We start from the raw sequence: 16,824 nt of genomic DNA on the forward strand, positions 1-16,824 counted from the left end.
AGCACTGATGAAAACTACATGCTGTAATCCTTGAGGGTTAAAATCATATAAAATGGTTACTTCACCCATGCTGAACAATATGTACTTACTAGCTCAAATCTGAACTGTATGAGCACAAATAAACACAATGGAAAACATGTTAAAACACAAGACACATGAAAAAACAAGAGCTAGAAACAAAAAATGTTTGTGTTTCAAAGAAAATTAAAATGTTCCATTATTAGGAACATAAAACACATTACAGGTAATAAGGTTCTCTTACTTCTAACCTAGTTTAAAAAAAATGTTTTGGCCTTATCATTTATATTTATTTATAGATATGAGAGCATAAGTGATGACCTTGTATAGTGCCATTTCTATGGAGTCAGATACTAAAACTTTCATTATAGGCCAGTCAGAGTTAGATTTACATACTGATTTGTGATTTCTAACCTGAGTAACTCCAACTCGAACATCCCTACTGACTGAACTGGTTCCTTTCAGCATATCTCCACTGGCTCGAAGAAATCCTGAACTTCCACGTAGAAACCCTGTTCCTAGTAATTCCAGAACTTCCTCCAGAGATACTCTGCGAATGCTTTGACGTGAGGCTGCTATGACAAGGAACAAAACAAAACTGTGATTCATATTTTATAGACTAAATTTTAATTCATGTTCTTGATTTGCAAAAAGCCAGCATGTTAATAGAAATGAAAACAAAATAAAAACTCAAACAAAATGCAAAAGTTACAGAACAGTCTACACAGTAATACACAAAGTCACACAAGGGTTCACAGGTCAAATCTCAAATCAGAATGGACCCTGAAGTGCATGTCAAAAACATCTTAAAGACTATAACTAAGATCATGATCTATTGCTTCCTTTCCTCAAAGAAGTTAACACTGTCTTCTAAAACAGGGGAAAATATAAGTAAGACTGCCTTATAGTCCTCCACAAATGAAAATGCTGTACAATGCTTTGAAAAAATTCTTCTGAAACACTGAAAATGCCAAAATCATAATTTTATTTTTCCAAATGCTGTACAACTCTCAAAGAAATTTATACAAACTAACCACCATGTCCTATTTTTAAAATTATCTATTGGCAATACAACTTTGCTATTCCTTCAGTCTGAAGAAATCAAAGCTAAATTCATTAAAACTACTAGGCTGGCTCTTAGGCTACAGTAACTAAGAGATTGATTAGGGCAGGAATGTTTAAGATTGACTGCAGTTTGACACAGCTGGATTTCTCCCTGTGTATATACAGACAATAGTATCTCCCTTAAAAAAAAAAAAAGAATTTTCTCCCTTGAAAATTAATGGTCACAAGCTCTGACCCTCTAGAAGAGTACAGAAATAAACTTCTGTTATAATTATGAACCAAAAATCCTATTCGCTAGCCTAAAGAAAACCATCTGAGACAAACAAAAATCTAACCTGGCATTTGGGAAAGAAACATTATTGAATATTACAAAATCCATGCTCTGTGGATCATAAATTCTAAGACAAGACAACAATAAATATAATAATGACTAATAAATACATTAAACAATGATTAAAAACCATGTAGAAAATAGAGCAAAATGAGGTCAGGAATACCAGGGTGGAGGAAAGTGCAGTTTGTGACTTCAAATAGGGTTATTGGAGTAAAATAGATTGAATCAGTGGCATTTTAACACAGTTTGAATGTAGGGAAGAAATTAGTCAGGAGGGTATCTGCAGAAAAAGTGTTCTAGGCAAAGGAAACAGCCATGACATCATATTTATATGATGCCAGGTGAGTTCACACAGAGCAATGTAGATGGAGCAGTGGAGGGGGTATGTAGGAGACAGGTCAGAGTGTAGGATGGGGAGAGGGCAGAAGATATAGGACCTTGTAGGTCATTATAATAAGGCTGTGACTGAAATGAGATGCCAGGGGAGGACCTTAAGCAGACGAGTAATATCACCTGTCATGCTGCTGCTGCTGCTGTGTTGAGAGCAGATTGTAGAGGTGGGTAAAGGCAGAAGCAGGAAAAACCATTAGGAGTGATTTACTAATTTAAGCAAGAGATGATGGTGACTTGGATCAAGGTGGTTAATGTGAAGTGGAGTGAACAGAATCTGGATATACATAAATATATATTTTAAACTTTTTACTAGAAAAAACTCAAAAATTAGAAAAAAGCTGTAAGAATAGTATAAACTTCCATATATAGTCATGTACCACAATAAGGACATTTTGTTCAATGACAGAGATCACATATAAGACGGTGGTCCTGTAAGATTATAACGGAGCTGAAAAATTCCTATTGCCTTGTGGCATTCCAACACATTACTCACATGTCTGTGATGATAGTCAATGTAAACAAACCTACTAGACTGCCAGTCATGAAAAGTATAGCACATGCAATTATGTACAGTATATACTACTTAATAAACAATAGTTATTGGTTTATTTATTCACTATACTTTTTTATCATTATTTTAGCATATACTTCTGTTTATAAAAAGTTAACTGCAAAACAGCTTCAGGTAGGCCCTTTAAGAAGTATTCCAGAAGAAGGCATTGCTATCACAGGAGATTACAGCTCCATGTGAGTCACTGCCCTTCAAGATGGTCCAGTGGGGCAAGATGTGACGGCAGAAGACAGTGAGATTGATGGTCTGACTCTGTGTAGGCCTGGGCTAATGTGTGTGTTTGTTTTAAAGTTAAAAAAAAAAATTTTTTTTTAATAGAAAAAAGCTTATAGAACAAGGATACAAGGATATAAAGAAAATATTTTTGTATAGCTGTACAATGTATCTCTGTTTTAAGCTAAATGTTATTATTTTGAGAGCAGTGGCATGATCTCAGCTCAATGAAACCTCTGCCTCCTACGTTAAAGGCTTCAAGTGATTCTCATGCCTCAGCCTCCCGAGTAGCTGAACTACAGGTGCACATCACCATGCCCTGGTAATTTTTGCATTTTTAGTAGAGACAGGGTTTTGCCATGTTGGCCAGGCTGGTCTTGAACTCTTGACCTTAAGCAATCCACCTGCCTCAGCCTCTATATGTGTACCATTTTTTATCTTTTATATCATATTTATACTGTACCTTCTCTATGTTTAAACACGTTTAGATACACAAATACTTACCATTGTATTACAGTTGTCTCAGTATTCAGTACAGTAACATGCTATACAGGTGTGTAGCCTAAGAGCAATCGGCTATACCATATAGCCTAGTGTGCAGTCGGGTATACCATCTAGATTTGCGTAAGTTCACTCTACAATGTTCCCACAATGACAAAATCATCTAATGATGCATTTCTCAGAATGTGTCCCTACTATCAAGCATGACTGCACCTTTAACCTAGACTCATCATGTTTTCCTCACTACTTTCTCACTTCTGAAGAATACACTTATGGCCAGTTGTTTTCTAGAATGGCCCTTGGTATGAGTTTGTCTGGCATTTCCTCCACATTTGTGACAGAGAACTACATAAATGATGCTATATCCTCTTAATGGGTAACATCAAAAAGCACTGTCAGGTGTAGTGTCAAGTCTGTCCCTACATAGGTGATACTAGCTTTGAACATTTGCACAAAGTAAGTCTGCCACATTTTTCCACTGTAAAATTATCACTTATAATTACAATCCAACGTGCGTGGCAATACTTTAAGATGGCATGAGATTGAATAAGACCACAAGACATGCTTTCTTTCCTTCCTTCTCACTGGAAATTTCTGTTCTGTCTTCTTTGATGGTTCCTTAGCTTCTTCTAGAGAAAACTTATGGCCTAGTACCTGGTCTGCTCTTCTCTATGTATACTCACCATCTTGTGGTCTTATCCAATCTCATGGCTTAAATTCTATCTCTATATTACAGATTCCTAAATAAACACTACTAATTTATTCCCACAGTAAATCCAATCTCATGGCTTAAATTCCACGTCTGTATTAATGATTCCCGAATAATCACTATTAATTTATTCCTAAAATAAATAAATTTATTCCTAAAATCTATGAATTTGATGTCCAGATTTCTCTCCTGGACACCAGATTCTCATATTTAGCTACCTACTTGATATCTCTATTTGGATATCTAGTTAATGTTCCAAATTTTTTTAAGTGTTTGATCCTCCTCCCTGACACATACACATGCCTGCTCTACCTGCATACTTGCTCATATAAGTTGACAACAACTCTGTACTTCCAGGTTTTTAGCCCAAAATTCATAAAGTCACCTTGACTTCTCTCTCACACTCAACATCTATTCTATTTTACTACTGAAAACATTCAAAAGCAGAACTCCTTAGAAAAATGGCTAATTCTGGGGTTGAGGCAGAGAAAGTAGTAAGCAGTGACTGTACCACTGCACTAAACCCTGGGTGACAGAGTGAGACCCTGTCTCCAAAAACAACAACAACAACAAAAATCACTAACATGGCTGGGCGCAGTAACTCAAGCCTGTAATCCCAGCATTTTGGGAGGCTGAGGCGGGCAGGTCACCTATGGTCAGGAGTTCAAGACCAGTCTGACCAACATGGTGAAACCCTGTCCAATAAAAATACAACAATTAGCCACGTGTGGTAGCACATGCCTGTAATCCCAGCTACTCAGGAAGCTGAAGCAGAAGAATCGCCTGAACCCGGGAAGCAGAGGTTGTGGTAAGCCGAGATTGTACTACAGAATGAATATCAAGAGCAAAACACTGTCTAAAAAAGAAAAAAATCACTAACACAAAGCAAAACTGTCCAAATATAATAAACTTCAAATACCTAGAATTATCCACGTTATATGTTTTGTTGTACCAACCTAAAAAATGGCAAACCAAATATATGTAGTTAGATGTATACTGCTTTAAAAAAAAATTCAGTATTTAGGTCACATCTTTTATTGGATAACACTTCACAATTTCTTTAAAAAAAAAAAAAAAAAAAAAAAAAAAAAAAAAAAGGCCATGGCTGGGGTGCAGTGGCTTACACCTACAATCCCAGCACTTTGCAGGGCCAAGAAGGACAGACTGCCTGAGCTCAGGAGTTCGAGACCAGCATGGCTAACACGGTGAAATCTCATCTCTATAAAAAATATAAAAAATTAGCTGGGCATGGCAGTGTGAGTCTGTGGTCCCATCTATTCAGGAAGCTGAGGTGGAAGGATCACTTCAGATCAACAGGCAGAGGTCACAGTGAGCTGAGAGGGCACCACTGCACTCCAGCCTTGGTGACACAGCAAGACCCTGTCACATACACAAAAAAGCCATAATGTAAAAGGAAAACAATGACTGAATAAAGCACATCACACTTCAAGAGTTCTTGTAAATTTTCCTCAAATTTCTACTGAATTGTTTGGGAATGAAATTTCAGGACCTACACCAATGTTTATGAATTGAAATTGATTTTTTTTTTTTTGAGACGAAGTCTCTCTCTGTTGTCCAGGTTGCAGTACAGTGGCACAATCTCAGCTCACTGCAACCTCTGCCTCCTGGGTTCAATAGATTCTCCTGCCTCAACCTGCCGAGTAGCTGAGATTACAGGCGTGTTTCACCACACACAGCTAACTTTGGTATTTGTAGCAGAGACAAGTCTCACCATTTTGGCCAGACTGGTCTCAAACTCCTGACCTCAGGTAATCCACCCGTCTTGGCCTCCCAAAGTGCTGGGATTACAGGCATGAGCCACCATGCCCAGCCTAAAATTGATTTAAAATGGGTAGCACTATATATACTTGTTTGTATCAACTGGGAAAAAAATTTACAGAAGATAGTCTGAAAATAATTACATGTATTTACCTGTTCCTGGATGTTTACAAATTGTAGCTTTAGCTAATATTGTGCCTAGTAGCTTCGAAACAGAAATCCGCACATCGTAGTTGGAACCTTCAAAAGACTTAAAACACAGTGTGGCTACACTGTCCAGGTCCGTACTCCACATAAAGATGGCTTCATTCTGAAGTTCAAGGAGACACTATTCAAATTGGACAAACAGAAATTAATGAAAAATAAAATACAAATGTCAGGTTCAGAGCTATGTAAGTTGCAGAAACTATCAGGGTCTAACAAAATAATACACAAATTCAAAATATCTATTATGATTATAGGAACAATAAATTAATACTTATTAAAAGTCATAAAGATTATATTACAGAAGAGAATGAACTTACAAAAGGTGGGAGGAGGACCCACTTCTAACTTCATAGGTTATGAAAAACGCCTTTAGAATCAATGTGTTGGCTATGAACAACTGGAAGAATAATTCTAACATTAAAAAACTTTGCTGTATTTTCTAAGCAACTATGTTAAGAAGATATAAATTAAAAATAAAATAGGCCTGGTATGGTGGCTCATGCCTGTAATCCTAACATTTCGGGAGGCTGAGGCTGGCGGATCATGAGGTTAGGAGTTCAAGATCTGTCTGGCCAACATAGTGAAACCTCACCTCAACTAAAAATACAAAAATTTAGCCGGGTGTGGTGGTGTGCACCTGTAATCCCAGCTACTCGGGAGGCAGGAGAATCGCATGAACCTGGGAGGCGGAGGTTGCACTGAGCCTAGACATGCTATCGCACCCCAGTCCAGGTGACAGTATGAAACTCCATCTCAAAAAAAATATATATATATAAAATAAAAAATAAAACAAAAAAACACTTTAAAACAACATAAACCACACATGTAAATTTTAATTTACACAATTAGGGAGAGAAAACATAGAGTAATCAATACTTAAGATTCTGGAAACCTGAACTTCGTATCATGGCTAACTACAAGATCATGTAGCTTTTACTAATGCTTTCACAAAGATAATTTGATTTAATTTTCTTTAAATTAATTTTAAAAGTCTGCTTATTAGATCATCTTACCTTTGCAGCAGCACAACGAACAGCCATAGATCTATCTGTTAAGCAGGATCTAGCAGCTTTATAAACATCCCTGTGGCAAGGTGCAGCTGCAGCTCCCAGTCCATTTAATATATTTTGCAGACTTAGCATAATCTCATATCGACCTTGAGACTACCAAAATGAAAAAAAAAATTAAACAGAAAAAATAATTTCACTGCAAAGAACAGGATTAAACATTGATATTTGTCTCTCATGCTGAATACAGATTTTGTACATACTAACCAACCCATTCTGACATCAAGAAACAATAATTACTATTTTATCAAGTATTATTTGAAAAGTTACTTGTTTACACCACTGAATTTCAACATGATACAAATTTCACAGGATTGATGTGAAGATTAAACAAAATTATATGAAAAGTGCTTAGCACAAAGCTTGCATGCCATTAAGCATTCAATAAATAGCTGCTATAGTCTAAGCTAACCTATTAAAAATGCAGGGTCTGAAGCTAGGCGCAATGGCTCACTCCTGTAATCCCAGCACTTTGGGAGGCCAAGGCTGGAGGATCACGAGGTCAGGAGATTAAGACCATCATGGCTAACTTGGTGAGACCCCGTCTCTACCAAAAATACAAAAAAGTAACTGGGTGTGGTAATACATGCCTGTAGTCCTAGCTACTTGGCAGGCTGAGGCAGGAGAATTGCTTGAATCCAGGAGGCAGAGGTTGCAGTGAGCTGAGATGGCACCACTACACTCCAGCCTGGGGTACAGGGCGAGACTCCGTCTCCAAAAAAAAAAAAAAAAAAAAAAGGCAGGGTCTGTCATTTCTGCCATTTACTAAAATTTACCAGACAGGACCTTGGGCAAATCTGTTTCTTCATTTAAAAAACAGAGGTAATAGTACCTACCTGGCAGGCTGTTGTAAGGAATAAATGAGTTATACATAAAAAGTGCTTACAACAACCCCAGACATACAACAAACGCTTAATAGATTTGGTAGCTATGTTACTTTGTTATCATTTTTTGGTTGGAATAGTTTAACTCACAATTTAAAAGTCTTGGAATTCGAATTTTTAAAAACCTGGGTTTGAACTTCTCTGTGACCCTTAGTAACTTTGTGACTTTAAGTTGTTCTTACTTACTTCCTCATCTATAAAATGAGGGTAAGATGAACCTCATGGGTAAACATTTACCACAGTGCATAGCACACAGTAAACACTCAAAAAATTGCAGCTGCTTAGCTGGGCACAGTGTCTCACACCTATAATCTCAGCACTTTGGGAGGCCAAGGTGGGCTGACTGCTTGAGCTCAGGACTTCATGACCAGCCTGAGAAACATGGTAAAACCCTAACTCTACAAATAATACAAATTTTAGCCGGGCGCAATAGTATACACCTCTAGTCACAGCTACTTGAGAGGCTGAGGTGGGAGAATGGCTTGAGCCAGGGACACAGAGGGTGCAGTGGGAGGCAGAGGGTGCAGTGAGTTCAGATTGTACCACTGAACATCAGCCTGGGTGACAGTACCAGACCCTGTTTCAAAAAGAGAGAGAGAAAAAAGAAATAGTAGCTGTTTATTTTATTAATGTTTTACTAAATGTCCCAAATCATATCTATATCCCAGGAAGTTAAGGGGAGGGGAGGGGAAATTATAGGTGTGAGCCACTGAAGGTAGATAAAGTTGGAGGAAGACAAAGATCAGCGTCAAGAATCATTTCATAGTAATACCATTCAAAGGCACTTAAAAGGCATAGGTGAACATAATAAAATGGTGCTAACAAGAAACTTCTGAACTTAACTTTTATTCCAGTTTCAAATGTTGTGTATCACTGGTGGGTGTGAATCGCTCTAAAATGTTGTGATACCTGATCAACTAAACCAAAGATCAAAAGTAGGGGATATGGCTCAAGGATGTTAGTTAAAAATTTTTTTTAAATAGGGAAGCAACAAAATACTTATCAATAAAACATTTTTATAACTATACAGTAATCCTCTATTAACCACGGGGCCTAAAGAGTGTTAAAACTTAACCAGTGTAATCAGGAGGAAGACAAAATTTTTTTTTTTTTTGAGTCAGAGTCTCACTCTTGTTGTCCAGGCTGGAGCGCACTGGCGCAATGATCTCAGTTCACTGGGTTCAAGCAATTTTCCTGCCCCAGCTGCCTCTCGAGTAGCTGGGCTTACAGGCATCAGCCACCGCACCCAGCAAGGAAGAAGAAAGTTTAAAATGGCTGTATCTCAGTAAATAAAATTTCTTACTATCTGCTTTTAGATAAAACCAGATTTACAGGTATTAAAAAAAAATCTCCTTAATCATTTTCTTCAGTCTTTTGGGAAACTATTACTGAGAAGTGATTTGATGAACAAATTTTCTCACCAGTTTTATGTTAGTCTTCACTTCTTAAAGTTCTTGAATCAGCTACATCCTTCTTAATATTTAACCTATTTTTTATTGGAATTTTCCCGTTTTGCCTTGTTGCGTTTTTAAAAAATGTGTGACTGTCCAACCATTTCTATAAATTACTTCAGAGCTGTTTTCTAGATAATTGCTGTAAATAAGGTAACAAGAGTAACCAGTGAGATGTTTTTAGATTTTTTTTTTAACGAGTATTTTTTAAGCAATAGGGTCTTGCTCTGTCACCCAGAATGGAGTGCAGTGGCATGACCATAGCTCACATTAGCCTTGAACTCCTGAGCTAAAGTGATCCTCCCACCTCAGTCTTCTGAGGGGCTAGAACTACAGGTGCTCACCACCATACACCAACTAATTTATGTTTTTGTAGAGACAGGGTCGTCCAGTGTTGCCCAGAGTGGTCTCAAACTCCTGGCTTTAAGTGATCCGCCTGTCTTAGCCTCCCAAGTAGCTGAGATTACAGGTGCAAACTACCATGTCCATGTCTTTATATATAAAGGTGCAAAGTTGTCCTTACATATTGGGACCACAGATTTAAACCTTTTGCTAAACAAACATATAAATGCTTTAATTTCAACACCAGTAAAACTACAGATGGCAAGAGATTATAGTATCTCAGTATCTTAGAAATCAAATAAAGAGATATTCTCAAAAACAAAAGGTGTTCCAGAGTAGTAAATGACACAAATATTTAAATGAGGAAGACACAGTTAAAAATACACTCTGTTGGCAATTAAAAGATCATCTGGAGGTCATCCTCCACACCATTTCCCCTGAGATTACATTCCTTACTACCTTCAGATGCTAGTATAGTAACTCATCTATCCATAAGGCATACAGTGTTTATCAACTATATAGTCCCCGGTGACAAGCTCTTGTGGTGACAGTACCATCAGATAGAAGAGGTGGAGTAAGAGAATAGTGCAGGGATGGGCCTATCAGTGGAATACCTTAGTTTTTGCCTGCTTGGGTGTATATGAATACATGAAAATCTACTGCATTACTATTTTTCTAACAGGGATTAAATATACAGAGTACATATTGTGTATCACCTAGAAATATTTAATTTACAGGTATATTTATATTCTTATCTATGCATGTCTGTTATATGCAAAGCTCTTTTAATTGCTCAGGAAAACATAAACCAATAAAATGCTGTCTTTTCATTCTTTGGCTGAACTTGTAGTTACTTACCTCTGCACTCTTCATAGCTTTAAGAATATTCCCCACCGTATCAGTAAAGGTGTTACCTAGTATTCTACCCAATTTCTTGTACAAGGAACCCAAACATACCACAGCAGCACTGAAACAACATTTAAATTTTAAGTTAGTCACAGCTGAAAAAATAGGAATAAAAAAATATTAGAACAAGGATAACTATTGAAAAATTTCCCCCATTCTCTTGGTTGTCTTTTCATTTTCTTTGTATTATCCTTTGAAACACAACATTTTTAATTGTAATGAAGTCTCATTTATTTTTTGTCAGTTGTGCTTTCTGGTGCTTTAACTAAGAAACGCTGCCTAAGCCAAGGCCACAAAGATTTACCCCCATGTTTTTTCTTATGAGTTTTATAGTTGTAGCAGTTACACTTATATTTACAATCAATTTTGAGTTAATTTTTTCCTCATGGTAGGATAGAAGGGTCCAAATTCATTCTTTTGCATGTGGACATATAGTTATACTGGCATCATTTGTTGAAAAGTGACTATTTTAAATTTTACTTTGAAAGGATAAAATTTCCAAGAATCTATTCTGTGGTTAAATCCTAAGGCATGACACTTAACATGAACATGAAATAATTATACTTTTAATAATTGGGATGTATCAATCTGTGACTACTGTACTACTCAGCCCAAAGATTCTACACCCTCAAATTTGTTACAAAATTCTGCAAAATATTTCAGCAGAACTAAGCTACATACATTAATCAAAAGATAAGCTTAAAGATAAAAATAAAAATATATAATGTTCTTATCAAGTTTGAAATCTGAAAACATTGTGGGGGAACACATTCTGTTATTGTTATAAGGTAAAAATTAGACCAACAAAAACTATAGAATTATGACATGGTGGCCAGGCGACTTGGCTCACACCTGTAATGCCAGCACTTTGGGAGGCCGAGGCAGGTGAATCACTTGAGGTTGGGAGTTTGAGACCAGCCTGGCCAACATGGTGAAACCCTGCATCTACCAAAAATACAAAAATTAGCTTGAAGAGGTGGCATGCACCTGTAGTCCCAGCTCCTCAGGAGGCTAAGACAGGAGAATTGCTTGAACCCAGGAGGCGGAGGTTGCAGTGAGCCAAGATCACGCCACTGCCACTCCAGCCTGGGCAACACAGTGAGATTCTGTCTCAGAAGAAAAAAAGAAATACTACATGGCTCATTACCTTTTTTAAAATCACAGGTAATAAAATGAACCAAATCCTACAGAGAAAGAAACTAAGCTATTCTTTCTAGGATCTTAGAAGAGTACTTTTCACATGAAATTTATTATCAATTTTTTATGATTAAGAATGAATAAATTGTAAAAGCATCCAAAAACGTGAAGAATTTAAAATATCTTTCTTAAATACTCAACTACTAAAATTTTAGAAAGATGTTTTGAATCTCAAATCTAGACTTCAAATATGTCTAAAGTATTTGTAGAATTGTTTCTCAGCAATCAATATGAAAAGTGTTTCTTTAAGTTAGATTTTAAAAATGAGTAAAATTGAGTTTGCATTCAGTTTCAAAGAAATTGTCAAGTACTGTGGGTACTTCACAAAAATGATACAACAGGAAGTAATATTTTGTTTTCTGTTCTGTTTTAATGTTTCACTTACAGCTTAGTGGGAAGATAACTTGGAGAATCATCTTTGCTACGAATAAGATCATTACATTTATCGATTGTCTCGTAAACAGAGAATGTGTCTCCAATACTATAAAGTATGGCTAGATTCTTAGCAAGGAGTTTGCGGGTAGGAGGCCCTGGGGAGCTATTCAACAAGGAGAGGAGCTGTTCAACAAGAGTCTTCTGTTTCTCCTTTACATCATTCTAGAAAGAAAGGTAACACAAAGACAATTCAAAGTCAATATAATTATACATAATCCTCTAATATAATTTTTCTTTCATATATTTAAGAACTGAAAAGCCCCCTGAATAATACAAATTTATTTTGACTAAAAGTTACAAATAAGTTGGCAGCGTGGTCATTACGACGGACTAACAGGTAGTTTGTTGCCCTGCTAATGAGTCCAAAAATCCCTCTAAAAATTTTGAACCACCTTATACTATAATCTCTGTTAACAAATATAAAGGTTCTACTAATTCTAAATCTTTCTACTTTCGTTTGAAAGGCAGAGCAAATTTGTATATTATTATTATTATTTTTTTTTTTTTAGAAGCAATATGACTTTACTTACTTTGGAAACAAAACCCCCCAAATAATACCTGAACCCAAACGTACACAAAAATGGCCCAAAATAGTTTAAAATAGATTTGAACATCATTTGTAGTTTCTTCATGAGTGCTTTCAGCTGGATGGTAGATTACAAAGCATCTCTGAATCTCTGATCATGTTAAGGCAGATGATCAATCTGTGGCTGCATCTGTAACTCCTGGGAAAATGATCCTGTTGGAGTTGGGGGCCTTTCCCAATTGTTTGGTCAGTTGGCCCAGGAAGGGGCAGTCCTGGAGCTGGCGGGTGGGAAGCCAGACCCTACCTGTCTTGTCACTGCTCGTTCTGCTGGCCCTCTGTGACTGACGCTGACACGGAGCCCTGACCCTTGTTGACATCACTGATGCACACCCACTGCCCATCAACCGACTCCTTCCACAGGGTCACCTTATTGTCTCCACCGGAGACGGCCAGGATGTTGGCTGTGATGGACCAGCTCACATGCCACATGACATCACTGAACTTGTGCAGCAATTTGGGGGACCACGTATTGCCTGAGGCATCATCACAGGTCCAAATGAACACACGACCATCCTGGGAGCAGCTGGCAATGGTGCTGGTGGACAGGCCGATGGAGGGAGCCCAGGCCACGTCTTGAACCCAGTCACTGTGCGCTTCCAGCTTTTGCTCCTCCTTCCACTGACCGTCCTCCTCCTCCTTCCACAGCTTGATGAGGTTGTCACAGCCACCTGATGCAAACTTCTTGATGTAATTGGGTTTCTGCCCCGATGGCTGGTCTACGAGGCTTCCAGGTACAACAGCAGGGGCCCAACTGACGGCATTGCAGCCAATGGTGTGAGCGTTGTTGATCTTCTTCACTTCCCATTGTCCTTCCCCGGTGTAAGTCAGCAGGGAGATGGCCCCATCTGAGCTCCCACAGGCCAGGATCAGGCCGTAGTCATGGGGGGCCCAGCACACTGAGTTCACTGAGGAGTCGTGTCCCGCGTGCTCGTGGCTCTTCTCCCAGGTGCCATTTTCCTCTCTCCAGATAATGACTTTCCGGTCATAGGAGCACGATGCCAGGATATTGCCATACATGGGGTGAGCCCAGGCCACTTGCCACACAGGACCCTCATGACCCCTGAGGTCGGCGATGAGGATCTGCCCTCCATTGCACACACCGAAGATTTTAACAGACCTGTCTGATGAGCAGGTTGCCAGGGGGGTGCCATAGTAGTCCATCTGGGTGTCGTGAATCATGTCCTCATGGGAGGTATCCACAGTGTTAATTACTGACACCATGACTGCGGCGGTGGTTGCTCCAGGTCTCCAAATTTGTATTATTTTTAATAGAGACAAGGTGATGTGGTTTGGCTCTGTGTCCTCACCCAAATCTCATGTTGAATTGTAATTCCCATGTGTCAGGGGAAGGGCCTGCAAGGAGGTGAAAGGATCCTGGGGGTGGATTTCCCCCATACTGTTCTTGTGACAGTGAGTGAGTTCTCACAAGATATGATGCTTTAAAAGTGTGTGACACTTCCCCCAAACCCTTCCTGCCACCACGTGAAGAAGGTCCTTACTCTCCCTTCGCCTTCTCTCGTGATTGTAAGTTTCCTGAGGCCTCCCAGTCATGCTTCCTATTAAGCTTGCATAACTGTATATTAATCAAACCTCTTTTCTTCATAAATTACCCAGTCTCAGGTAGTTGTTTACAGCAGTGTGAGAACAGACTAAAACACAAGGTTGCACTGTGTTCCCTGGGCTAGAGTGCAATGGCTATTCATAGGAGTGATCATAGTGCTGCACTCACTACAGTCTCAAATTCCTGAGCTCAAGCAATCCTCCTGTCTCAGCCTACCAAGTAACTGGGTCTACAAACATGCATCAGCATGCCCAAATTTCAACTATAGCATCTGAGTTATTAAGCCTACATCTCCCCCACATATATCTGCATAAAGCAGTAACCTATAATCTATAACCAGAGCTGACCTTGTAATGGTTACCTGTTTTATTCAGATCTGTTCCTAAGTGCAATGCAATTTTCTTTTTGCAAGCTTATGTATATAAATGTTAATAATGTTATTTCATTTTCCTTGTCTGCTATCTGAATGAGGAGTACACCGTATCACTACAAAGCTAATGGTATTCAGGTGCTCACTGAGGCCTAAAATTCTACAATAAAATATTTGTCAGTATACAGAAATTTGTCTTTCGTTAATTTTTTTCCCCATATCTAGAAATTGCTTTTTTTTCTTTCTCTCTTAAAGATCAGCAAACTTGTCAAGTATTTGATAACTAGAGTCACACAGCTCCCTGTTGTCAGAACAAGAATGTCTTTAGAATGCTATTATTTTAAATTCACAAATAAAATGTCTTTTGTTAAAATCTAAATGTCTCTATGAATAGTGTTTTTGTACCACTTCTGCATTGCATAAAGTACTGTGATTATGTAAAAAAAAAGTTCATATTTTTAGGAGATTTATGCTAACAGTAAAGTACCACCTCAATGGCTTAGTAAATTAATCAACCAAACATGGGAAAATGTTATTAATTGCTGAATGTAGGTGAAGGGCTTGAGTGATCAGTTTTTCTTTTTTCTACTCATTTCATAAGCTTTTAAGAGAGAATCTGTTTAACCACAGGCTCTTGAATTCATACACCTTAAGTCTTCATAACTTTTTTTTTTTCCCAGACAGAGTTTCGCTCTTGTTACCCAGGCTGGAGTGCAATGGCGCGTTCTCGGCTCACTGCAACCTCTGCCTCCTGGGTTCAAGCAATTCTCCTGCCTTAGCCTCCCTAGTAGCTGGGACTACAAGTGTGCGCCACCATGCCCAGCTAATTTTTGTATTTTTAGTAGAGACGGGTTTTCACCATGTTGACCAGGATGGTCTCGATCTCTCGACCTCGTGATCCACCCGACTTGGCCTCCCAAATGCTGGGATTACAGGTGTGAGCCATGGCGCCCGGCCTCTTCATACCTTTTTAAAGTAAAACTTCCACTACATTGTTTAGCACTATACCATACCAGGGCTTTACGTACAGGGAGGAACACAGATGCAGAGGATAAAAGAAACATAGTATAATAAAAAGTATTTGTTGTTTCATATATTTTAAAAGTAATACCAAAAATATTAGCTAATTTTTCTGCTTTTCTGAATAGCGAAAACTTTTTATAATAGTAAAAATTCTTTTATTTTTATTTTTTTGAGACGGAATTTTACTCGTTACCCAGGCTGGAGTGCAATGGCACGATCTCGGCTCACCACAACCTCCACCTCCTGGGTTCAAGCAATTCTCCTGCCTCAGCCTCCCGAGTAGCTGGGATTACAGGCATGCGCCACCATGCCCAGCTAATTTTTGTATTTTTAGTAGAGACGGGGTATCACCATGTTGATCAGGTTGATCTTGAGCTCTTGACCTCGTGATCCACCCGCCTTGGCCTCCCAAAGTGCTGGGATTATAGGCGTGAGCCACCAAGCCCGGCCCTTAATAGTAAAAATTCTGAATGAACAAAAAATGTACTATGTTTCATTACGTTTTAACAAAGTCTAACATTTTAAAGCTAAATTAGGTTATTCTGGAAAAAACTAGAAAAGCAAACCAAAGGAAGTAAACATGGCACTTAAACAAAAAAACAGATGTTGTCATTTTACTCACCCTGCTGGTTGCTAACAACAGCTTCTCCAAATAGCTCAACCACTCAAAAATAAACTCGGCCTTCTGAACTTCACCTAGTTGATTGTATGCTTCTTCATTCAGCAATAAGCTATGAGCTAATTCCATTCCTTGCAGAAATTCTCCTAGCTGGTCTCAGTTCTTCTCATTAAACTTCGGTCAATATACCTAAGAATAAAAATCTGCAATACAGGAAAATAACGTATTTTAAAAGGGAAGTAAAAAGGAAGGCAATCATAATATTGGAAATCTTTCACAGTAAAGTAAAAACATAATTAAATGTATATATTTTTTATAACTGCTCTAGGGTGAATCTGGAAAAATCCCAATAATGTTCTAGTTAACACTGACATAACATCCACCTTTGTATTCTGTACTCACGCAGACAGGTAAAACAGAGGATCATTATTGGCACTGGTATGCAAAAACTTGCTAAATGGAAGAGACATTCCACTAAAATTCTGAAAATTTTAAGATTAGCTAGACTATTTATTCCATATTAAGTTTTCTTTGTAGTTTTAAGTAACTTACTAAAATGGGTTATAGGTACACATTAACAAATGACACCAAAT

At 38.1% G+C, this 16,824-nt stretch overlaps 1 protein-coding gene and 1 pseudogene across 13 annotated transcripts in view; both read right to left on the reverse strand.

Moving 5' to 3' along the window:
- The window catches only part of HEATR5A (HEAT repeat containing 5A), a 132,300-nt gene that overhangs the window by 97,228 nt on the left and 18,248 nt on the right, over positions 1-16,824 (reverse strand). For 10 of the 12 annotated variants that reach the window (XM_074393311.1, XM_074393310.1, XM_074393305.1 and 7 more), the window contains exons 2-7: positions 16,235-16,434; positions 12,023-12,234; positions 10,393-10,501; positions 6,804-6,953; positions 5,737-5,911; positions 433-593 (exon numbers count right to left, since the gene is read on the reverse strand). In XM_074393311.1, the coding sequence (XP_074249412.1) occupies positions 433-593; positions 5,737-5,911; positions 6,804-6,953; positions 10,393-10,501; positions 12,023-12,234; positions 16,235-16,360 (933 nt within the window). In that variant the 5' untranslated portion in view covers positions 16,361-16,434. The other 2 variants (XM_074393307.1, XM_074393312.1) reach the window with 2 other exon arrangements.
- Positions 12,256-16,220, reverse strand: LOC101031218 (protein SEC13 homolog pseudogene; annotated as a pseudogene). The gene has a single exon (XR_012516222.1). The product of XR_012516222.1 is annotated as a protein SEC13 homolog pseudogene (transcript).

Source organism: Saimiri boliviensis, chromosome 2, assembly GCF_048565385.1.
Source record: "Saimiri boliviensis isolate mSaiBol1 chromosome 2, mSaiBol1.pri, whole genome shotgun sequence".
Classification (NCBI taxonomy): Eukaryota; Metazoa; Chordata; class Mammalia; order Primates; family Cebidae; genus Saimiri; species Saimiri boliviensis.